This window comes from Ovis canadensis, chromosome 23 (assembly GCF_042477335.2).
Source record: "Ovis canadensis isolate MfBH-ARS-UI-01 breed Bighorn chromosome 23, ARS-UI_OviCan_v2, whole genome shotgun sequence".
Classification (NCBI taxonomy): domain Eukaryota; kingdom Metazoa; phylum Chordata; class Mammalia; order Artiodactyla; family Bovidae; genus Ovis; species Ovis canadensis.
The window spans coordinates 34,016,804-34,043,114 of NC_091267.1; the positions used below are offsets into that span (position 1 = coordinate 34,016,804).

Below are 26,311 nucleotides of genomic sequence, written 5' to 3' on the forward strand. Positions count from 1 at the left end.
AAGGGTTCACCCCATTTTCAAGGGGGACCCCACAGGTCCAGGGTCTGGACAGACTTCTCAGAGACTATTCCTGTGCACCTCTTGGCTCATGGATGTCACCCTTGAGGATCCCTGAGACAGGCGGAGGGGACGAGTCAGGGGTTTAATCTGACTTGTTTTTAGGATGTTTAGCTGACAGACAAAAATGGCAGGATTTAGGGTTAAGGGGTCAGTTCTATAGACAAAGAGTACTGGAGGCTAGTTGCACAAAAATGTGAATGTATTTAACACTACTGGATTATACATTTTAAAATGGTTAAAACAGTAAGTTATACGTTATGTATACTTTTCCACAATTAACATTAAAACATGGCAGAGGCGGGGAGGCCCAAGGGTCGAGAGCTGCCATATTTCTGTGTTCCCACGATGGGTGGAGTGGTGATAGGCATGCTCCGAGAGCGCCAGGCTACCGAGCATGGAGACCTTCAAGCTCAGAAACCTCTCCTGCCCCATGGACACCTCTGGCAAAACCTGGGGAGGAAGCTGGACCTCTATCCCGACCTTCCCTGTGAGAGTGATCTAAGCGCTGCTCGATCCTAGGAGCCCACCAGCCCATTTGATGACGGTCACACCTCGGCTGCCTAGCAACACCGCCTCCAATCAACAGACTCTGACGTAGCTTCCTAGGAACAAAGTACTGGGTTTCTATCAACAGACTATGCCCTCGACTCAAAATACTTTTCATTTTGCCTACCCTCATGGAAACATTCTCATTATCTTGCCTCTGTCTACATCTAATTCATTTATCCTTTCATTATTTATTAAATATTCTGCTGAGTGCCTCTCATGTGCTAAAAACTAAAAGTACTCAGTTAAGTCAGCTCAGTCGCTCAGTCGTGTCCGACTCTTTGTGACCCCATGAACTGCAGCACACCAGGCTTCCCTGTCCATCACAAACTCCCCAAATCTAAATTATTAAATCTCTAGTAGGCACTAGAGATTTAATAATAAATAAGAAAATACGTACCTTTGTGGCACTCATAGTTCAGTGAGAATTAGAGAAACAGACTTTGTAATGAACTCAATGCCCACCCAGAGAAGGCAATGGCACCCCACTCCAGTACTCTTGCCTGGAAAATCCCATGGACAGAGGAGCCTGGTAGGCTGCAGTCCATGGGGTCATGAAGAGTCAGACACGACTGAGCGACTTCACTTTCACTTTCATGCATTGGAGAAGGAACTGGCAACCCACTCCATTATTCTTGCCTGGAGAATCCCAGGGATGGTGGAGCCTGGTGGGCTGCTGTCTATGGGGTTGCACAGAGTTAGACACGACTGAAGCGACAGCAGCAATGCCCACCAGGGCTGTGGGTGGCAGGCTGGTGTCACTACCATCCAGGGGGCATAAGTTAGGCTCTTTACACAGGGTCCAGTAGAAACCCTGCATGACTTTTCACCACACCTACTAATGACTCTTCCTGCCACCCAAGTGCTTGGAAATTCTCCCTTAAACCAAACTCCCTCTAACTTCTAGTCTGTCCTCAGATCATGTTCAGAATCTGCTCTTACTGCTTCCGGGTCACTTTGATGCATACTTTCCCAAATCCTCTCCCAGTCCCAGCTGTCCCATTTGCACTCTGTCCCCAGAACCTCTGCTTCCCATAAGGCACCTCCTCTCCAAATCCTGCCAGCTCCCTCAGACCACTCTCACCCTGACCCCCACCCTAACCCAAAGATTCCCAGCCTGGATCTCATTCCTTATCACCCCTAAAAAAAGAATCATTCGTGAACATTTAGTCAATCAATATCAGACAGAGACTTTCTTATAATGAGGTGAAGTCGCTCAGTCGTGTCTGACTCTTTGCGATCCCGTGGGCTGTAACCTACTAGGCTTCTCCGTCCATGGGATTCTCCAGGCAAGAATACTGGAGTGGAATGCCATTTCCTTCTCCAGGGTATCTTCCCGACCCAGGGATCGAACCCGGGTCTCCCGCATTGGAGGCAGACGCTTTAACCTCTGAGCCACCTTACAAAAAATTAGAAACAGACCTAACATAGACTTACTCTGAATCTGCACCATTATCAATAAAACAGCTTACCTAAAATTATGGAATGGGATGACATGAAACTTTAAAATTAAAAATTAAACCAAATTTGTATGCATGGCCATTACCCTCCAAAATAGCAAAACGACATTCATCTCATTACACTAGGTTATATGAACCTCAAAACCTCTCTGCTGTGAGTCTGGCTGTCTTTTCTGAGTTATGGGACCAAACAAACATGCCTGGCTCCACCCTGAAGAGTTAACAGATGGAGTTCTCTTCCATGTCTCTTTCCACCTCTGATCTCCATTAGTTTTCCCATCCATTTCCAAGTTCCATTATAACTTGGAAATCTTATCTTTTCCTGGCTTACCAGAAACTCCCAACTGCTTTCCAACAAGGGATGAAGGTATATCTCCCTCACTTCCATCTTTACCAGGTAATTCAAACAGCCAACTAACCAGGAAAAGTGGCTGGTCCAAATCAAAGGAAAACACTTGGCTGCTTCCCCAAATCTCAGGTAAACAGAAAGGCAGGCTGTACAGAAAGAATCCCACATGGGGCCATGGAGAACCCACTCCCGCACCAGCTAAGAAGACCCAGGGTGGCGGGTGGTGTGGGGGAGAGAGCGGAGGCCAGAGAAGAGGAGTAGAAACCTCCTCTGCGTGAGTTTTCCAGGTAAGTGATGCTCTACTTTGGGGGAAAGAGTAGTAAATAATATGCAGAAAGAGGCAGCCCTCAGCAATTTGGAAAAAACTAGATTCCAGTCTGAACCAGCTCAGATTTTGACGCACACAGTAGCTGGTCTTCTCTCCAGGAGCTTTAAAGTCCTGCCTGTCCAGATACAACATGACTATCAAGCTGTCCAAAAGCTCCAAAAAGTTCAGAGCCCAGAGGGAAAGCTAAAAGATACAACTTGATTTCTTTTAAGATTTTTTTTTTAATGTGAACCATATTTTTTTTAGTCTTTACTGGATTTGTTATAATATTGCTTCTGCTTTATGTTCTGGTCTCTCGGTTGTGAGGCATGTGGATCCTAGCTCCCTGACCATGGATCGAACCCATGCCTCCTGCATTGGAAGGCAAAGTCTTAACCACTGGACTGTCAAGGGAGTCCATGTCATGTCCTCCAGTGTAACAAACAACAAAAAACAGGTACTTACTAGAGTTTCTTTACCAGCATCTTTCACTATAAATTTGCTGGCCACAACTGGTTATCAGGATGGCAATAATCTAATAGAACACTGGAATTAAAGTAATGCCATGGTTTTGTTTATGAGGCTGACGTAAGCATCTAACTTTTAAATTGAACACAGACAGTCTCCACTCTTCCCTGTCTCAGACTGTCCTGATCTATTTAGCTGATGGTGTCTAAAAAAAATTAGCACAATTCCACTTTTTACTGGCATAGTTCTGAGACTGATTGGTTCCGGACTGGCTCTGGTATGAACCCAGCCTTTCCAGTCTCTCCGTGCAGTAACCCCCACCTGGTGGTGGAAGGAATAACTGCAGGCTGGACAGCTGTTCAGTCGCAGAGTTGGGTCCGACTCTTTGTGACCCATGGACTGCAGCAAGCCAGGCCTCCCTGTCCCTCACCATCTCCCTAAGTTTGCCCAAGTTCATGTCCATTGCATCGGTGATGCCATCCAACCATCTCATCCTCTGACAACCTCTTCTCCTTCTGTCCTCAATCTTTCCCAGCATCAGGGACTTTTCCAATGAATCAGCTGTTTGCATCAGATGACCAACAATGGAGTTTCAGCTTCAGCATCAGTCCTTCCAACAAGAATTCAGGGTTGATTTCCCTTATGATTGACTGGTTTGATCTCACTGCTATCCAAAGGACTGTCAGGAATCTTCTCCAGCACCACAGTTCAAAGGCATCAATTCTTTGGCACTCTGCATTTTTTACGGTCCAGCTCTCATAACTGTACAGCTGGACAGTGCTAGGGGGTAAACTTGCCTTTTGCTGGTCTACCTCCAAAAGCAATTTCCTTTGCTTATCTAAGTTTACCAGACACTGAATATATTAACTTGATATGGTTTAAAGGGATCCAAAGTATGTTGCCATTGAAATGAACAAACTGGTTTACAGCTTAAATATTTTAAAGCTGTTGGTTCTTTTGCTCCTTTATTCAATTGTTGGTTGTTGGTTAGTTGCTAAGTCATATCTGACTCTTTGCAACCCCGTGGACAGTAGCCCACCAGGCTCCTCTGTCTAGGAGTCTGGGAGTCTCTAAGCAAGAATACTGGAGCGGGTTGCCATTTCCTTCTCCATGGGATCTTCCCAACCCAGGGATCAAACCCATGTCTCCTGCATTGCTAACAAATTCTTTACCGCTGAGCTACCAGGGAAGCCTCATTTATTCAATACATTCTTCCTAAGTGTCTGCTATCTGCAAGCCCTATGGCAGGCACTGGGACACCAAGGAAAATCAGGTATGGTTCCTGCCACGCAGGAACTGAGTACAGTTCAGTAAGGGGATGGGTAAGTGGTCAGGCACCTCCAGGGAGAATCTCAGGAGGGTCTGGCACCCTAGCCAGTGCCTGGCATAGTGTGTGGGCTCAAGTATTTGTGGAAGAAATGCTGAACAAATGACTTGGAAACACACAGGAGGGACACCTAACCCAGGCTCAACAGTGGTAGTAGAAAGACATTTAAAATATATACCACATGCCAATAAGCTAAACTATATGTTTATTTAGAGAAGTTTTGGAGGAACACACACATATATCTCATACCATGATGGCACTAAATAATTAATCTGTACTTTCTTGGAAAATGGAGATAACCAGGACACTCTATTCTGCAAAATGCCAGCTCCCCAAGGTCTTAGGTCTTAGGTGAAGCTATTGTATTTTAACTACCAAAGTCACATGCCATTTGGTTACAATGGGAAAGAAGAGATATACAAACCTTTCTTCTCTTGCTTGTCTTTGTTCTTCTCTTTTGTCTAAATACTCTCGGCTAATCGAAATATGCAAAACAAACAAAATGGGGAAGGAAAACAACAGAATTAGAGGCTCATAAAATTGCCAAGAAATTATTAACAGACTATATCATGAAAGCTGACTCTCATCTCAGAAATGGAAAGTGGTTATTGTTAAATTTTTAAAATATAAACATAAAGGCTGCACTTTAAAAGTACTAAATTTTTCTATAAAATCACAGAGATGAAAACAAGGGATTATTGGATTCATTCAGAACTCTAATTACGCTTCAGAAAGAAGACTTTAAGTATACGGGGAAGAGGGGTGAGACAAAAAGATTTTTAAAAGGTAAACCAATTCATCAATAAGATATGGCAATGACAAGCAAGCAATAGTATTCAGAGGTGAGTACCACACAACCAAACTCTGGTAACTCCCCAACATTCATCTCAAGATTTAAATTTGAGTGGGCCCAAGTGTCTTGGCCATTTTGCAATGCACTCCTCAGTTTAGATATGCCTTCCACAGCCCAAGATTCTTCCTCTGAATCCCTCACACTTCAGTTTCTAAGCAGAGATCACTGGAAGCTTTTGTGCATTCTCTCTTGTCTTTATCCATAATATGCCCAAATCTGTCTGATTTTAATGCTTGTTTGTCTATTTCTCCTGGTAAGGTTCCAACTTGAATCTAAATGTAAGACTGTATGGTCAGTCCCTTCTCAGTAAACTATTTATTTTCCTGGAGAACGGTGACATGACAGTTTTCTACACTGAACCTCATAAGGTAGCTTAAGTTCTCTACCCCTCTGTGCACTGATAGCTGGATAGAAAGGGATGGTAAGAGCAACTAAACCAGGTTAGGAGAGGGGAGAAAAAGCAACAAAGGCACAAATGTGTTATTATTTATAAACATCCATTCTCATCACCCACCACACTAGAAATAACATTTCCCATAACCCGGGAAAATTATGATAATATTCAACAAAAATAACAACAGATAAGAATGCTTTGCAAAGAAAACAGCACAAGGAACATGAATAACTTATATCAATGAGGTGGCTGATAAAGGGTCAGCCATATGGCTAATCTCAGGCATGATTCTGTAGAGCTTTTCCTATTTCCTTCTTTGAATTTCTTTTCATTCACATCCTCAGATTTTCAGGATAGAATTGAAGTCATCATAATCAGTAGTTCTGTGTGGTCTGTACTGATAATCAGCATTCCTTTCTAGACAGGCTTATTTTGCCAGGATCTCACTATGTTCTTAAAGGATGAATGAGATTCTTTGGTGACCAAGAGAAAATAGTGAATAGTTAGTTATGAGCATGGTCTCTGAAGACGAGGTTGCCCAGGTCTAATTCTTACACTACCAATATATGGGCTGAATACATATTACAATACACTCTTGTCCCATTCTTCTGGGACTTCAAAGACACAAATGCTAAGATGTATTATTTCACAGGTCCATGAGGCACTGTTCTTTTTTTTTTTTTTTCAGTATTTCATTTTGTCTTTCAGATTGGATAATTTCTATTGTTTCATCTTCAAATTCACTGACTTTTCTCTCATTTCTATTCTGCTGCTGAAACCATTCAAAGCCTTTTTTATTTTGGTTACTGTATCTTCTGCTTCTATATGTATTTCCATTTGCTTCTTCTTTATATTTTCCATCTCTTTCCAGAGACTTTTCATTTGTTTCAAAAGTATTTGCCTTTACAACTTAGAACATGTTTATAACAGCTGCTTTAAAGTCTTTGTCTGATAATGGCAACATCTATGTCCTTTTGTGTTCAGCATATTTTGATTCTCTTTTCCCTTTGAAGATTTTTTTTTTCCTGGATTCCTATGACAAATTGTTTTGGATTGCATTCTGTATATTTTAAATATTATGCAATGAGACTCTGAGCCTTATTTAAATTCTATGAAGAATCTTGATTATTTTCCTTTAGCAGGCAATCAACCAAGTTAGGCTCAGCCTGTAAGCTCTGATTGCCTTCTGATATTGGTTCCAGTATTAGATCAGTTCTCAAATATTTTAATGCTATTCATATCAGGTCCTAATATGTACCACCCAGTGGCCCGTCTGATACCTAAGTGTGTTCTACTCTGAACTTAGTTTTCAAAGTTTGTGGTGTCCGGTTTAGGTTCTGAGTCACATGTGCACAAACTAGAGATGACCTCTGGATTGCTCTCGTGACCTCTCTACTTTTCATAACTTTCCCGTCATTTCCTGGACTCTTTAGGTCTCCCTTCCTGGTCCTCTGGGCAAAAAATGTGGGCTTTACTTTCCCTGCTCTGCTACAGGCTTTCAGTACCTCCATCTGCTTACAGGGCAATGCAGCAGGGGGAGACATGGAGAAAAGAAGTGTTCTTGCATGACGCTCTTCTGAGCACAGGAAGGGTTCCCTCCCTGAGTTTTAGGCACCTGCCTGGACACTAATGTCATCACTGTGCTTCTGTAACCATATTGCTTGGAGGCTAGGAGAGGTACAAAGAAAAAAATAAGATGAAACAGCAGACTTCTCAACTCTCCAACCCTCAGGAATTCCTTTTGCTGCTCCTCATTGGAAGGACTGATGCTGAAGCTCCAATATTTTGGCCACCTGATGCAAAGAGTCAATTTGTTGGAAAAAATCATGATGCTGGGAAAGATTGAGGGCAGGAGAAGGGGTGAAAGAGGATGAGATGTTTGAATGACATCACCAACTCAATGGACATGAGTTTGAGCAAACTCTGGATGACAGTGAAGGAGGGAAGCCTGGTGTGCTGCAGTTCACGGTTGGCAAAAAGTCAGACATGACTTGGTGACTGAACAACAGCAACAGTCCAGAAAAAGAGGCATTCTCTTAGAGCTCTTTCAGTTCACGCCTGGCATGTGCTTCTGGGTTTGGGGATGCTTTTGAGTCATGCCATGTGATATTGGAGGGAAAAATGGTGAACTCTCCCTGGTTTTGGTGGAACTTTGAATGCTAGTCTCCATCCCCAATTCACCTGCTCTCTTTTCCAGTTCAGAGTTTTCAGAGCCCCACGCTTTAAACCTGTCCATGACTGATGGCTACATTGAGTGATGGCATAGAAGAGACAGGAGGGAGCATGCTGATTTCCTCTTTCCCAGATCTGGTACCTTGTTTTAAGAGGTTTTCAATCAAAATCTTAAATGTGTAAGCTAGTCTCTGAATTTTCCATGTGTTTCAGTCAGATGCTCTGCTGCTATTTGGTGGCGAAATATGTGGAGCTCTCAGAAAGCCCTGAATCATGAAGCATCTAAACTGTTCCAGCAGTTTTACAAATTGGTTTTTCCAAAAGTGACAACTTCCAGAGCTACCTCGTGAGAAATGGTGCATACAGGTCTGGCCTTTCCATGTATCGTTTGGTGGAAATCTGACAGCTCAAGATACACCATACAGTTATGGTGTGATAATGATGTTGCTCTACTTCATGCAGCTCGTGAATCCCCATCTTACAAAAGTCAGGATTAGTTTTTTACCCACCAGAGTCGGGATACTTGTTTTCATATAGTAGTGAGTTATGGGTAAGGCAAATTCACAGCTCTGCTCATTTTATGATTAGTGCTAAAGAACCTGCCTGCCAATGCAGGGAACATAAGAGATGCAGGTTTGATTTCTGGGTCAGAAGATCCTCTGGAGGAGGAAATGGTAACCCCCTCCAGTATTCGTGCCTGGAAAATCCCATGAACAGAGAAGTCTATACTCTTTTTGGCTGCTGGGAAAAGAAAACATTATTGAACTTGTAAATCCTCCTTGACAATGCTTTACATCCTTCGTAGATTTCACTGTGAGTGATTGATCGAAGACTGTTTCCCAAAAAAAGGTGAATGGAGGAAACAGGAAGTGGAGATGGGAGAGAAATAAGAAGAAAAAAGAGTGTAGAAACTACAGGAGAGATGAATGGGAAGATGAAGGAGGGCGGAGGAAGGAGATGGAGAAGCCCAGAGGGAAGGAGGGGAAAGACAAAGGGAAGAAAGGAAGAGAAGGAGGAATGAAGGTGTAAGAAAAGACAAACCAAGTGTCCTGCATTTTCAAAAGAACTCCACAGCATGAACCCAGGCCAGAGGAGTGTTAGGACGTGGGTCAGGAGGATGGGGGGAAAGGCTGATCTGACTGAAGGAGAAAGGGAGAGATCCTGGATTCAGCAGAACAGACAGGCCAAGACACAGAAGCTGGAGTGGGCCACCCAAGAACACATCTTTAGAGCTGGACAGAGACCAAAGAGACCAGGGGGGACAATGGCCTGGGACTAATCAATACAATGCCTTCTTCTCCTCCATAGGAGGAAATATTATTGCCTAAAAAATATGAAATATTGCTACAAGGAGTAAGAACCCAGAAAGTGGAAAAGCATTTTCTTTCAGGTGTCCAATAGAATATGAATAAAACATGAATAGCTTCAGGGGAAAATGTCAAATTAAGCCAATTAGGTCCTCTGCCTTCAGGAAGGCCTGGATAAAACCATTTTAGATAATGAAGGCCCCAAGAACACACAGGCCTTAATTGAATCTGGCTGGCTGGCTCTGTTTCCTGCCATAGGTTAAAGGAAGACAGGCCACAACAAACCAGATCAAGCCTGTTTCAGGCTTGCTTTTCTTGAAAACAGAGAGAGTATCGGAAGCAAGCATATTAACCCCTAATCCTTTAATACCAGTATTAACCATATGCAACAGTGAAGGCATGTGCTTTAAGTTTCAGTTCATTGAAAACAATTGTGAATCCTCTTACCTGAATTTGTTTCTTTCCTCTCGTTCTATTCTCTGCAACCTTTCCTCTCTCTCCTGTCGCCGCCTCTCTCTCTCTGCTGCCAAGGACTCTTGGTGCTGCCTAAAGGATGACGTGAGAAGACCACTCAGTGATGACCTAAAGATACAATGAGTCAGTGTTTGAGTGGCTCGTCCAGTGATTAAAAGGACTAATGCAGGAATCAGTCAGCCTTGGTTAGAACGGAGGGTCTGCCAGTACCTAGGGAATGGCTAGGGGAAATCACTGAGTGTCTCAGGCTTCTGTTCCAAGATCTTCATCTGTAAATGGAGATAAGTAACTTGCTTTATATGCTCAGAGGACAAAAAGGTGATAATGCATATAAAATACAAAGCAGCAGGCTTGGCACATAAGCAGTCATCAATAATGAGTGATATTATTATCAAAAAAGTATTCCAGGATATGCTTAAAATATAAACACATATTTTCTCCATACACACACACGTGCGCATTTTAAAATTGGTTTCTGATAAGACTCTGATGACTTGGAAGAAACATTCAGCCTAAAACTGTTTTCTCTTTTACGTGTACTAAAAATATTTTGCCATACACCAGTTTCTCAATATACTTCCCCAAATAATTAATTGTATCATCTTGAAACAAGGGATGACAGATAACGAGAAAAAAAAAAAAGTCAATGGTCTGAAATCTGAATGGAATTAAGGAAATTTCATTTCCATGTCAAGAAGTGTCCATGAACAAGCAGCTTGTTCAAAGGATAGCACTTGATTCTTGATGATACCACACAAATAATCTGGACTGTTCACTGAAGATGCTGTGATGGGGATGGTCAGCTATGTGAAGGCCTTAGTGAAGAATCAGAGGGCAACCACAGAAAATGTTAAGTTAGGAGAATGGGTGGAAGAAGGCAAAATTAGGCAATTATATGAAATATAAAGAAGAGGGTTAGATGGGAAGGAGAGTCTGTTGGACCTCTGGGGAATAATAAAATCTGTTACAGACAACTGAACCTTTGTTTATTAGGAAAACGTCTAAACTGAGACACAAATATTTCTGATATATAGCTTGGGTGATCACCTACTTGAATTTGATGATTATGCCTGCCTCGTGGGGAACACAAGGTCCCTCAGCACAAGAGAAAGATGTGACTATTGCAGCACACACATTCTGCCATAAGTCGCACAGCTGTTCCCCCTAGAAAAGGTGAGTCACCTCTGGCAACCCATCAGAGGTGGGAGGACAAGCAGAGGGAAGAAACCATCCCCAATTGCTACAAGGAGGGAGTAACCAAACCCTCTGTAAGCAGCTTTCAGCAAGAGAAAGCTCTCTGCAGGAGGCCCCCTTTGATTCGTCACTTTAGCAAAACTATATTATGACTAACCTTAAACCAGGCACCCCCAGGCTCTACTCATCTCTGGCCCAAGCACACCTTTCAAACCTTTTGATCACACAGTATCTTGCTTCCTGTTGGTTTCTTCTTTAGATCAAAGAAGTAACAATGAAGAATAAGTAATTAACAGATGACTGTATCTTCTCCCCAGTCTCCCTGTCAGTAATCCTATGAAAAACTGTGAGAACAAGATAGCATCTAAAGAAAGATCACAAGGAGCTGAGAAGCTTGCATGCAACGGGAGATGGCAATGAATCTGCACCTCTGTTCCAATGATTGAGGCTTCCCTGCTAGCTCAGTCAGTAAAGAAATCTGCCTGCAATGCAGGAGACGTGGGTTTGATCCCTGGCTTGGGAAAATCCCCTAGAGAAGGACATGGCAACCCACTCCGGTATTCTTGCCCAGAGAGTCCCATGGACTGAGGAGCCTGGCAGGCAACAGTGCACAGGGTCACGAACAGTCAGACACAACTGAAGTGACTGAGCGTGCACACATCTCAGTGATTAAGTGAGGTTACTTTCCCCTTTGCCCTGTAACAATGTTCACGGCTGAGAAAAATCCTTGCAGTTGATTTTGGGACATGAGTCCACCTTCTCCTCAGGATGCTGGCTTTCTGATTAAAGAAAGCTTTCTGTTTCTACTGGCACTTGAATCTTGAGTATTGATTCTGATTCTGAGCAGCGAGGAGCCAGATCTAAGCTCAGTAACACCTATAATCTGGGCTCACTAAGCATCTAATACGTCAGCTTGGATCCTTAGGCATAGAGAGAATTTTATCATCCATATAAACAAAGTTACGTTTCACATAACTTCTATCTTCTTTTTGCTACTATCACGTATTTATCTTTCTGTTACATGCAGCCAAATCTAATCCACAATCAGGTGGAGGGGTTTCCTACGCCTCTCACACAGTGACTGAGAGAAACTGCTATGAATGAAATAGACATGTTTAACCTGCTTAATAAATTTTACCTAGCAGATGAATATATATATATATATATATATATATATATATATATATATATATATAACCTGGTGCCCCAAATTAAAGAAAACATCATCTTTTCAAATACACAGAAACTATTTAAAAACCGACTGTCAATCCTGTGACAGAGTTCAAGCTCATGAGTGAATGACAAGAGCTGGTTTTCATGTGTGCTACCTTCCTAACCACAACACAATTGAGTTAAAAATAAATAACAAGAAGATAGATTTATAAGAAACGAATTGCCAGTCCAGGTTTGATACAGGATGCCTGGGGCTGGTGCACTGGGACGACCCGGAGGGATGGTACAGGGAAGGAGGTGGGAAGGGGGTTTAGGATGGGGAACACGTGTACGCCTGTGGTGGATTCATGTTGATGTGTGGCAGAACCAATACAATATTGTAAAGTAATTAGCCTCCAACTAAAATAAATAAATTTAAATTATAAATAAATAATAAAAAATCAAAAAAAGAAGATACATTTGAAAAATCCATATAATTGTGAAGTTTTTAAATGCTTCTAATTAATTCGGGTCAAAGAAGAAATATACAGAAAATTAGAAAACATTCAAAGAGTATTATATCAAGACTATATATCAAAAGGCTATGTATGAAGAGATTATATATTAAAATTTTTAGGATGTTTCTAAAGCATAACGAGTGGGCAACTCAACAATTTGGAAAGCAGAATGGAATTAACTCATTACTTTTAGAAATAGAAGAAAATTTTCTAAACCTGACAATGGTTATTTATTAAAAACAAATTTTTTAAACTATGTTAAGCATCATTCCTAATGTTGAAACATTTAAGTTTAATATTAGAAATGATAGGAGACTCCCAGAATTGCTTGTATTTGACATTATTCTGGTAGTCTTAGCCAGCACACTAAGATAAACAAGTAAAAGCATAAGGAAGGGAAAGAAATACAATGTCATCTTTAGGAGATAATATGATTTATTTAGAAAATCCAAAAACCCCATAAGTTACTAGAATTAATAAGAGCCCAATAAGGTTTCTCAATGTAAAATGTGCAAATAGTAATTGTATTTTCATATAACAGTAACAATTATTACGTTAACTACATGGTAACTACAAATTACTTCATTATAAGAAAGACTTTTAACGTCTTAGTAAAAGGCCTAAATAAATGACAACTATATCACATTTACATATAGAAAGATTCAATACAGTCAAGATGCCAATTCTTTTCCAACTTATACAATTTCAAATCAATTTCATTCAACATTCCAAAAGGATTTTTCATGGAACATTACAAGGTGGCTCCAAAATGTTTATGGAAGAACTGAGATCCAAGGATGACCAAGACAACTTTGAATAAGAACAAAGCGGATCACTGGCCCCACTAGATATCAAGCCCATTCTAAAACCACAGTGGTTAATTGTGAAGGTGGTCTTGGTGCAAGAACAGAGACATGGAATGACAAATTCATACGCAAATGGCATCTTGATTCATGATAGACATGTCATTGCAGATTAGCAGGGACATAATGGATTATTTGGGCTTCCCCTGTGGCTCTGCGGTAAAGAACGCACCTGCCAATGCGGGAGACACAGGCTCAATCCCTGGGTGGGGAAGATCCCCTGGAGAAAGAAACAGCAAATGACTCCAGTATTCTTGCCTGGGAAATCCATAGACAGAGGAGCCTGGCAGGGTACAATCCATGGGGTCGCAAAAGAGTTGGACAGGACTTAGTAACTAAACAAACAAACCAAAAAATGGACTATTTAAAATGGTGCTGACACAACTATTAGCCGTGTAAGACAAAAATACAGCAGCCCCTCCTCATGCCAAACACAAAAATAAATTCTGGGAAGTTTAAGTGAAACACGTAAAAAAGCAAAACTTTACAACATCTAGATATTAGGATAGAAAAGAATTTTTTTCAGACTAGAAATCTCAAAGGGCAGTCAAAAAGGGAAATTTTAATACATATGCACATGTTATATTTATAAATTTATATATACTGAAAGACTGCGTAAGAATAAAGAGAAGCCACAGCCTGGGAGAAGCTAATTGTAACACATACAAACCACAAAGTATTAGTAAGCAATACAAAGAGAACTCCTTTGAATCCATATGAAAAAGACAAACTGAAAAACAGGCAAAGGAAAAATGAGCAAAAGACAGTGGGTATTTTACTGAAGAAGAAAATTAAATCATCAATAAATACATGAACAACACTCATCTTCACTAGGATTCAGGGAGAGGAGATGCAAGCTAAACTCATAGTGAGATATTGTTTCACACCTCCCAGGTTGCAGACTGACAAAAATCCATGCCTGAAGACACAAAACAAGACAAGAACCCCCATATACTGCGTCTGGGAGCGTAAGCTGGAGAAATCCTTTCAGAGAAACACTGAATACATCTGGAGATGTGTGTATCCCACCATCCAGAAAATCCACTTCCAGGCTGATACTACAGAGTACACCTTTACACCTTTGCATGTATAAAGATGACAGACATGTACAAGAATAGAATGTATTACACTGCTTTGTACTGCTTACAGCTAATAACTTGAAACAGCATAAATATCAAAAAATAGAAAAAATAAAATCACAGCGTATTTATACAAAGGAATACTCTATACCTGAAGAAATGAATGAAATAGAGTGATATAGACTAATTTGGATGATTTTTAAAAGCATAATATATTGATAGTGACAAGTAATTTGAAGAACATGAAGAGAATGTTATCATTTTTCTGAAGTTTAAATACATGTAAAGCAAAACCACTGGAGAAGGCAATGACAACCCACTCCAGTACTCTTGCCTGGAAAATCCCATGGATGGAGGAGCCTCGTAGGCTGCAGTCCATGGGGTTGCTAGGAGTCGGAAACGACTGAGTGGCTTCCCTTTCACTTTTCACTTTCATGCACTGGAGAAGGAAATGGCAACCCACTCCAGTGTTCTTGCCTAGAGAACCCCAGGGATGGAGCCTGGTGGGCTGCCATCTATGGGGTCGCAGAGTCAGACACGACTGAAGCAACTTTGCAGCTGTAGCAAAGCAAAACCACACACTATTTAGGGATTCATGAATATTTAGAAAAAATACAAAAACATATATGAAAATGTGCTCTGCTTAATTTCTCAGTCATGTCCGACTCTTTGCAACCCCATGGACTGTGGCCCACCAGGCTCTTACATCCATGGGGATTCTCCAGGCAAGAATACTGGAGGGGGTTGCCATGCCTTCCTCCAGGGGATCTCCCCAATCCAGGGATTGAACCCAGGTTTCCCACATTACAGGTGGGTTCTTTACCATCTGAGCTACCAGGGAAGCCCAAGTATCTTTGAATCCCCAAGCTAGCTGAACATTAAAAGTTATGTGCAATCACAGGATTTGAAAACAGAAAATGGAACAAAAACTAAGGTACCCTCCATAGGACTGGGGCTGCCCAGATGGCACTAGTGGTAAAGAGCCAGCCTGCCAGGGCAGGTTAGACGTAAGAGACGTGGGCTAGATTCCTGGGTTGGGAAGATCGCCTGGAGGAGTGCATGGCAGCCCACTCCATTATTCTTGCCAGGAGAGTCCTATGAACGGAGGAGCCGGGTGGCCTACAGTCCATAGGGTCACACAAAGTCGGACAAGACTGAAGCAATTTAGCACGCATGCACTACACAGGACTATTATTTTAGGTGAATCTGATTCTACTAATAGCTCAGCTCTCAGCCTGCCCTGTGTGGTGGTCTCAAGGACCAGCAGCTTCGGGTCTTGAGTTCTCTTTTCAGAGGGAGGAGAGAGAAGTTCTTGCGTAAGGAACAATATAAGAACCTTGCCATTTCCCCTTGCGCTTCTGACTTTAATTTGTTCTTCTAAATATATCAGCTTGTTCCAGGAAAACCTTCAAGCATGGTAACTTAATAATGGGTCATTAGTGGCTATACTAATGAGTTCACAGTGAAGCTTCTCTATATCATTCGTTAACATCATTTCCTTTCAGATGAGAACACTGGAGCTTATTTAAAATTAGAACAGTATTAGAACTTGGGAAAATAAAAAGGGTTCCATCTTGTTGAGCGGATGCTGTCATTTCTTCCCAGGTGCCTCTAAGGAAGGGAAATGCAGATGATCCCCTGTCTACTGAGACCCTGCAAAGGGAGACCTCATGCTGGGTCTGAGGCCAGAGGGCATGTGAATGTACTATCAGGCAGGGTTAACAGGTGATGTACTATCAGGCAGGGTTAACACTGGAGGCTCTTTCCTTTCAGAAGTAAGATGTGAGATGCCAAGGTGAAGCAATGAAGACTGGCTCCTCTTCTCCTAAAGTGGAGCACAATGCCTTCTATAACTCAAGATCCATTCTCTCGGATGCCCTAACACAGACCCCTGGAGCTGGAAGGGACGACCAAAGCACCCCATGAGCTTATCTGTCCCGGATAATGGCACAGAAGCCATTTTGGTCATACTAGGAACCAAGAGTTACACATATAATATTAATAAATTAAATTTCCCTAGGTCTCCCTCTATCTAGATATGCCCAATATGTGAGAGTATGAACTCTGGCCCTGTAAATCCTGTTTCTGGAAATAAGCTCACTTAGACTATCAATGCTAGAAAGCATTCAAACCACACAAAGGGAATATCCCAAATCATTGCTAAAAACAAATATATCCAAATACCCAAATTCAAGCTACTATGGTGAATTTTTCTCTTTATAAAGGCATCCATAACAGATTTTTACCTTTCATATGAAATCTTTCAGGAAAATGCCTACAGTGATTAGAAGCTTTTGCACTGTTTAACCTTGGCCAGCCTGGGGACCAGCTGTGGTGTAAAGGAATTCAATGGAGGGCTTTAGATTGAGAAAACCTGAGTATGGCCAGTCAGTTAACCTCCCTGAGCCTCAGTTTACCTGCTTGTAAAATGGAGATAATAATACTTCATATTATGTGAGAGTGTATGTAGGAGCCTGCTTGGAACAGCATCTGGGTCACAGTAGGCTCTCAACAGACATCACTTTATGCTGGGAGTGGAAAATCTACAAACACAGAGGAAGGTCTGAGCTGTGGTCTCCAAGGCCAGATCTGGAATACGACAGTGGCAGTTCTCAGCGTGAGGGGCTACAGTGGGCTATGGGTTTGATCTGAACCTTTCTGTCATGGCTCCGAGCTGGGTCTGTGATGAGGACTGCGTGCCACCAGGAATGCACCTGGGAAGCTGAAGTCATCTGAGTTACACCCAAGGCAGCTGCAACCAAGTGAAGCCACACAAGAATGTGGGTGGCCAGAGGCCAGAGAGGTTTTGCAAGGGAGCGGATGATATACTCTGAGCAAGAGGAATTGCAATATTTAATCTTGGATGCAAAAGGCTCTAGGAACTACCCCAGAAATCCCATCTGGTTCAGGCCTCCCTTTCTGGGACGTCTGGAGCAGGAACTCGACTGCACTGAAATATGGTTTGTAATGAGTGAACGTTTATGGAGACAACACAGTGTGCCAATTATTTTGCACAAAATGGCTCTTTTAATTAGTACAACTTCTCGTACTAAGCTCTATTATTATCTCCTTTATAGATGAGAAAATAGAGGCACGGAGAAGTTCAGGATGTAGCAGAGCTAAGCTTTGTAAACAGGCCTGTCAGGCTGGAGCCCTCATGTTGACCTGTATTCCTCCCCTCCCCACACCACGGGTACTTAGTAAAGTACCATTTGTGTAGTACTTGCCACAGTACACGCACCAGTTTAAATGTTTTTTTCATTTCTTTCCTAAAAATGACCACTACCCTAAATTTGGTCTTCATCATTTCTACATATGTTACTATATTTCCTCCTGCGGTCTAACTTTCTAGGCCGGATCCTGTTTTCTCATTTGTCTCTGTTTCCTGACACTTAGAAGAGATGCATGATGAGTCACCTGATGAATGAATTAGACGCTGAATAACAAGGATGCACCAAGTCAGATACAACTGTAGACACTAGTCTCCATGTGTCTATATGCTCAGCCCATTCTCTAAGGGAAACCACAGGATGAGGACCTGCTGAGATAATGTCTTATGCATAGGACCCTGAGCCCTGGCAACAGCTGAGTGAATACGGTGGGTTCCTCCCCAAAGGCAGTTCATCCAAAGGCAAGCTGTCTAGTGGTTGTGTGAGGCTTCTGGTGTAGAAGGCCAAGCTAATCATAGTCGTGTGCCCAGGACTTGGAACTGAAAGGTAGGAAAAGAACATGTAGTTGAGAGGAAGTGAAAGTGTTAGTCCCTCAGTTGTGTCCGACTCTTTGCAACACCATGGACTATAGCCCATCAGGCTCCTCTGTCCATGGACTTCTCCAGGCAAGAATACTGGAGTGGGGTCTCCCACGTTGAAGGCGGATTCTTTACCATCTGAGCCACTAGGGAGAAGCAGAAGCCGAAGGGTCAGGTGGCATGAGTTAAAGTTGTAAGAAGATCATTGCCTCAACAGTGGTAAAATACTGGATTAAACATAGGGAAAACACAAAGCCTGCAAGAGTAAAACTTTCTGAATCAATTACACCGTAGAATGAAGCTGAATAATGTTTATGGGAATCCTCCCCCCAAAAAAGAGAAAGAAATTTACAAGGTGTGGCATCTATTAAGAAATAACCGATAAAGAGGAAATAAAATAAATCAACTGAAAACAATTCAGAAATGACACAGACAGTAGAACTAGAAGGCTAAAACATTAAAAGTTATTATGACTACAGGCCATAGATACAAGAAGTTAAACAAACTATGAACATGTCCAGACAGGAAAGGCATAGAAAAGAGCTCAGTTCAGATGACCTAGTAGACTTTTTCCAACAAAGACGTAAAGATGGACCACAGGCACATGAAAGGATGCTCAGTATCACTAATCATCAGTTAGACATTATTTCACACCTGTCAGAAAGACTTATCAAAAGGATAGGCAATAACAAGTGCTGCCAAGAATGTGGAGAAAAGGGAACCCTGATTCACTGTTGGTAAAATATAAGTTGTTGCAGACGTTATGGAAAAGAGTATGGATGTTCCTACAAAAAATTAAAAACAGAACCACCGTATGACCCAAAACTTACATTTCTAGATATTTATCCAAAGAAGACAGAAAGACTAATTTGAAAAGATACATGCATCCCTATGTTCATTGATCATTATTTACAACAGGCAAGATGCAGAAATCTAAACGTTCACTGATGGGTGAAATGGATAAAGGCTATGTGGTGTATATTACACAATGGAATATTACTCAGTCACAAAAAGAATAAAATCTTGCTTTTGTGGTAACACAGAAGAACACTGTGAAATATGATACAGAAAGACAGATATCATATAATTTCATTCATTTGTAGAATCTAAAAAAAAAAAAAACAACAACAACAAATGAGCACACTAAACAATCTCACAGATAAAGTACACATATTGGTGGTTGCCAGAGAAGGAGGGTGAGGAGTTAGACAAAATAGGTGCAGGGTGTTAAGAGATAAAAACCTCCAAATATAAAATAAATAAGTCATGGGAATATGACTACAGTCAATAATGCTGCACTTCATATTTGAAAGCGACAGATCATAGCTAGGCTTTTGATGTTAACCCTTCTGCAGTGTATACAAATGTGGAGCCACTATGTTGTACACCTGATATAATGCTGTATGTCAATTATGCTTCAATCTGTTAAAAATCCAGCTGAAAAGGGGCGTAACACTTGACAAAATAATGAACTTGCATAGAAACAGAAACTATTCAGAATGAACAATGAGAAAAAAGACTGAAAAAAATCAATAGAGCACTCATAAACTTTGGTAAAGCTTCAAGTTGCTCAAGCTATATGCAACTGAACTTATCAAAAGAAAGGAGAGGTGAAAAACACCCCCAAACGTGAAGAAATAAGCACTGACAATTTTCCCATTTTGATAAAATTACACCCCACAGATCCAAGAATCTCAACAAAACTCAAGCATAAAAAAATTTAAAAATGAAGAAAACTACACTAAGGCATATCAAAATCAACATTTTAAAACCAGTGATAAAGAGAGGATCTTAAAAGCAGCCAGAGGAAAAAATGACATATTGCTTGCAGAGGTACAAAAACTATTGCAGAATATTTGTCAGAAACGATGAAAGCTAGAAAGCAGAGAAACATCTTTAAATCACCGAAAGAAAAAAACCTGTCAACATATAATTTTCTACCTTTAAAAACTGAAGGGGAAATAAAGGCCTTTACTGACATATAAAAAACAGAGGGAACTTATCGTCAGTATACCTTCAGCACAAGAAATGTTAAAGAAAATCCTTCAAGTAGAAGATAAACAACACCACATACGCACCTTGATCTACACAAAGAAATAAAAACAATAAAAATATAAAATATGTGAACACAAAGCATATTTATCATTGTTTAAATATGCTTAAAAGATAATAGATTGTTTAAAGCAAGCGTAATAATAATTTATCAGTCATAAGTCGATAATCACATTATATATAAATGCTCAAACATCCCCATTAAAAGGCAGAGGTAATCAGATTCAAGAAAAAAGAGCAAGACTCAACCATATGCTGTTTACAAAAACAAAACAAAACCCACTTTAAATATAAAATTAATTCTACCCAATAATATCAGGATACATATTATTTTCAAATGCACACAGAACATTTGCAACAATGAACCATATTCTGGGCTATAAAATAATGCTCTATAAATTTAAAAGGATTCAAGCCATACAAAATATATTCTCCCATACAAATACATGCTCCTTCCAAATAAAGGAAAAAAAAATTCTGTCCCCATTTTTATTAAATTAGAAATCAATAACAAAGACCTGGAAAATCCACAAATATTTATAAGCTAAATAAATACTCTGAAATGATCTATGGATACAGGATAAATCAAAAGGGAAATTAAAAAGGCATTTTGAACTAAGTTAAAATAAAAACACAACCTGTTAAAAATCTGTGGAATGCAGCTAAAGCAATACTTAGAAGAAAATTTATAACAGTAAATGCCTATATTAGAAAAGACAATAAATCTCAAAACACTGGCTTCATCTTCCAATTTAGAAAAATAAGAACAAATTTAACTAAAAGTAACCAGAAAAGTATATAGAGTAGAAATCAATCACACAAAAAAAGTTAGACAATTGAGTAACACCAAAAGCTGATTCTTTGAAATCAATAAAATTAATAAACCTCTAGCCAGATTCCTTAGAGAAAAAAAGAAGACAAACATTACAAACTTTAGGACTGAAAGAGGTGACTTCATTAGAGATTATACAGCTTTTAAAAGAATAATAAGGCCTACCTTTGTGGGCTCAGTGGTAAAAAGTTCACCTGCCAATTCAGGAGAAATGGTTCGATCCCTTATCCAGGAAGATCCCACATGACTCAGCAACTAAGCCCATGTTCCACAGCTACTGAGCCTGCGCTGCAACTAATGAGCCCATGTGCTGCAACTGCTGAAACCTGTGCGCCTGGAGCCTGTGCACCACAACCAGAGAAGCCGTCGCAATGAGAAGCCGCCCCAGAGAGGGGCTTCCCCCTCCCCACACCGAGAGAGTAGCCCCAGCTTGCTGCAGCTAGAGAAAAGCCTGCCAGCAAGGAAGACCCAGCACAGTCAAAACTAGATATACACAATCGTTAAAAAAAAGAATAAGGGAATATTTTGAGCAACTTTACACCAATAAACTTGACAACTTAGATGAAATGGAAAAATCCCTTGAAAGACAAAAACTACTAATGGTCACTCAAGAAGAAATAGATGACTGGATGTGAATTGATATCAGATAAGCATCTTGATGAAAGTGAAAGAGGAAAGTGAAAAAGTTCGCTTAAAGCTCAATGTTCAGAAAACTAAGATCATGGCATCTGGTCCCATCACTTCATGGGAAATAGATGGGGAAACAGTGGAAACAGTGTCAGACTTTATTTTTTTGGGCTCCAGAATCACTGCAGATGGTGACTGTAGCCATGAAATTAAAAGACGTTTACTCCTTGGAAGGAAAGTTATGACCAACCTAGACAGCATATTCAAAAGCAGAGACATTACTTTGCCAACAAAGGTCCGTCTAGTCAAGGCTATGGTTTTTCCAGCGGTCATGTATGGATGTGAGAGTTGGACTGTGAAGAAGGCTGAGTGCCAAAGAATTGATGCTTTTGAACTGTGGTGTTGGAGAAGACTCTTGAGAGTCCCTTGGACTGCAAGGAGATCCAACCAGTCCATTCTGAAGGAGATCAGCCCTGGGATTTCTTTGGAAGGAATGATGCTGAAGCTGAAACTCCAGTACTTTGGCCACCTCACGCGAACAGTTGACTCATTGGAAAAGAGTCTGATGCTGGGAGGGATTGGGGGCAGGAGGAGAAGGGGACGACCGAGGATGAGATGGCTGGATGGCATCACTGACTCGATGGACTTGAGTCTGAGTGAACTCCGGGAGTTGGTGATGGACAGGGAGGCCTGGCATGCTGCGATTCATGGGGTCGCAAAGAGTCGGACACGACTGAGCAACCAAACTGAACTGAAGCGTCTATTGAAAGTACTGAATGCATAGTTTAAAACGCTACTCTCAGATAGTTTCCCTGGTGAATTCTAAGAAATACTTAAGGAAGAAATAACAGTTCTACACAAACTTTTATAGAAAGTTGAAGAGGAAGGAATCCTCTTTTATGAGGTCAGTGCTACTCTGGTATACAACCATTTTGGAAGATCGTTTACTTAATAATACTTAAGAAGCTAAACATGCACCTACCATATGACTGAGCCATTTCATTTCTATTTATTGAAAAGAAATTAAAGCAAATGTCCATACAAAGATTTGTATACAACTATTCATAGCCAAGGAGATCAAACCAGTCAATCCTAAAGGAAATCAACCCTGAATATTCACTGAAAAAACTGATACTGAAGCTAAAGCTCCAATACACCTTGGCCACCTGATGCGAAGAGCCGACTCATTGGAAAAGACCCTGATGCTGGGAAAGATTGATGGCAAGAGGAGAAGGGAGTGACAGAGGATGAGATATTTGGATGGCATCACTAACTCAATGGACATTGAGCAAGCTCCAGGAGATAGTGAAGGACAGGGAAGCCAGGCATGCCACAAAGAGTTGGACATGACTTAGTAACTGAGCAACAACAATTCATAGCTGAAACTGAAACAGAACCCAAGTATCAATCAAGAGGGAAACATAAATTGTGGTACAATTATCCAATTGAGTACTACTCAGAAATAAAAAGGTCTTAAGTCCTGAAACATGCAACAAAACAGAGGAGTCTCAAAACAATTACACTAACTGACAAAAGCCAAACCCTCTCCAAGGGTACTTAATGCATGATGACATTTATATGAAATTCTGAGAAATGCAAACTAATCTATAATGACAGAAAGCCATCCATAGTTGCTTGGGGATAGGGAAGGGCAGCCATAATCACAAAAGGGTGTGAGAAAATGCTTTCGAGTAATAAATTTGAGCATTATCTCAATTGTGGTAATGGCTTCACTGGCCAAACATATGTCAAAACTTATGTGCAATTTTCTGTACATCAATCATACTGCAAATGCTCCTTTGGTAAGTTTGAGTTGAGTAAAATCTTTTCATATAAGAAGCAAATCTTATATTTGCTTTATATAAGCAAATCTTATATATTACATTTAGTATATCAGTGTTATATATCTTATATAATGTTATCTTATATAACATCTAATATAACATCTACTATATCTTATATAAAGTTCTTATATCTTATATATTACATTTCTTAGATCAAAAATAAATCATAATCTCTGGTTAAATATTAACAAAACTCAAACTAATCTCACAAATTGATACTTGAAACTATCACTTAATTCACAAGTAGGTGATTTACTATGAAGACTTAGAGGTCAATAATAATAATAAAATGGCAATTCAATGATGCAGTATGGTTTCCTGTAATGGTGAGACTCTTGTCACAACCTGTTTATTAAACTGGGGTCACCCAGTCTAATGATCATGGACAAGAGAAAACTCTGGGATGCGCCCAGCTATAAAAGGCATTTTGCTTGCCCTGAAACAAGGAAACATCAGAACCTTCTTCACACCTTCAGGGCCATATCCCAGCTTTCATGATGAAATGAGCAAGTTCAAAGCAGATCTCAGAAACAGGTTAACTTTTCTTCATCAATACTGCTACAACCCTGGGGATGCTGTCACTGAAGATGGGGATGTGGTTTTAAAGATTCCTTCCACTCTCTCCTCCCCAACCGGTCACACACCACCCCAGTGCAGGTCTGAGCTTCCCGACCACAGGAGGGACCAGCACCGCTCCCGCGGCCGCGTGGAGACTGGTCCCCTGTGCTGTCTCATGGACTGTGCTGGCTCATGCACAAAGGATGACGCCATCCTCCTGGCCTGGCTGGTGTCACGCTCTGCCCTGTCCTCCTGCCCCTTCTGCAGGCCCCAAGCCCAGGAATGCAGCAGTTCTTGCCCTGTCTGTCTTACTTCCCACCCTCCCATCTAAGACCAAGTAAGTCCTCTAGCCAGAAGGAGGTCAGTCCTTTTCCGTCATACATCCACCTAGATTTGGCTTCATGATTAGCACATTCTCCTGGCAGCTTCCAAAAGCCCCTCCCATGTCCCAGTTTCCATGCCATGCTGGCTTGAACTGAGGCCCACCCTTTTGGTCTTCTCCCTTCCTCTCCACTCCCAGCCAACTTACCCCCTTGCCGCCCACCCACACCCCCATCGGCATACTTGCCTCTCCTCTGAACATGTATCTTCCGAACACAGTCTCCTAACTATTCCAGGATCATGACTTGAAGAAAGATGTGCAATCACTCTATTTTCTTATCTCCCTCGTTACCTTCCCTCCCGCTGCCCTCTCAGGGGAGGGGGAGGAGGTGCAATTTGTCTTGTATTGGTGACTCGGTTTCCCAGACCTCTTACCGGAGGTGTCCGTCATGAGGACGCAGGGCCCGTGCTGGGGTCCCCACCCTGATGGCCTCTCTTTCTCCACTTCCTCCATGAAAGTTCATTTTCTTCACAATATTTATTTGCCGACCATTTGCTTGTCTTCTGTTTCTGCCACTAGACTGTAAGCTCAATGAAGCCAGGGACAGGGTCTCATTCAGTCAATGTTGGACTCCCAGGTCAGCATACACGGCCCATTCTAAGCACCCAATAAATACCTGCTGAATGAAATGGATGAGTGTGTGTGTGTGGCGGGGCGGGGTGGGGGGTGGGGTTGTAGGTGGGCGTTGTGTGTGTTCACAGGCCCAAACAGGTTTCCAGCTATCACCGGCTCCCACGGTTTTGTGCTGGGATTGTACAAAGACTAGAGAGCGTGTGTGTTTCTATCCCTATCTAGCTATCTAGATACTGATCTATATTTCTATCTATATATGTGTGTGCACACACACACTTTCTAAAATCAACCTAGAAACACAGTCTCTTCCACTATAATAGTAAAACTTACTCACTCATGGCCTGGCTTTGTGGGAAGAGGGGAAATGGAAACAAGGACCCAGAAATACATTTTCTGAAGAATTCTTCCCTATCCTTCCTACCCATTTTCACTCTGTGATCTGTGCACAACACCAGTGCAAAACCACTGTAGCCAATGAGAACTGGAGACCTGGCTGTCGGGAGCTGTCCCACCAGGAGAGCGTGACAAGCAGGGAAGGTGCTGCCGGGCTCAGCTGATAGCACGGGACACCCGAGTGTCGAAGCTCTACGGGTGGAGCTATTCAATCTGTACTTTTGATGAGTGATGTTTGGACTTGCGTGTTACAGATCTCATCTACCTCTCTTCCACACAAGTGAATGTTCTCACTTCCCAACACAAGTGCGATATATATATCGATACTTTTCAAGGTTGCTATGGTGATGGTTTAGTCGCTAAGTCGTGTCCGACTCTTGCAACCCCATGGACTGTAGCCTCCCAGACTCCTCTGTCCATGGGACTCTCCAGGCAAGAATACTGGAGTGGGTTGCCATTCCCTTCTCCAGGGGATCTTCCTGACCCAGGAATTGAACCCAGGTCTCCTGCACTACAGACAGTTTCTTTACCAACTGAGCTACACCATGTAGGAAGGTTGCTATAGACACTCTTTAAGTGAACAAGGGTGATAGAATTGTCTAATTTAAAAATATCAATAAATACATAAACAAAAATATCTATTCCTAGGAATTCCCTGACAGTCCAGTGGTCAGGACCGAGCATTCTTACTGCTAGAGGTCAGGGTTGGATCCCTGGTCAGGGAAGTAAGATTTTGCAAGCCATGTAGCATGTCCAAAAAATAAAATAAAAATTTAAAA

At 41.4% G+C, this 26,311-nt stretch overlaps 1 protein-coding gene across 22 annotated transcripts in view; it reads right to left on the reverse strand.

Moving 5' to 3' along the window:
• The window catches only part of FHOD3 (formin homology 2 domain containing 3), a 530,360-nt gene that overhangs the window by 96,719 nt on the left and 407,330 nt on the right, over positions 1-26,311 (reverse strand). For 12 of the 22 annotated variants that reach the window (XM_069568681.1, XM_069568674.1, XM_069568673.1 and 9 more), the window contains 2 exons: positions 9,691-9,825; positions 4,942-4,992 (listed from right to left, as the gene is read on the reverse strand). In XM_069568681.1, coding sequence (XP_069424782.1) covers positions 4,942-4,992; positions 9,691-9,825 — 186 coding nt within the window. The remainder of the gene's footprint in view (positions 1-4,941; positions 4,993-9,690; positions 9,826-26,311) is intronic. The other 10 variants (XM_069568680.1, XM_069568682.1, XM_069568676.1 and 7 more) reach the window with 1 other exon arrangement.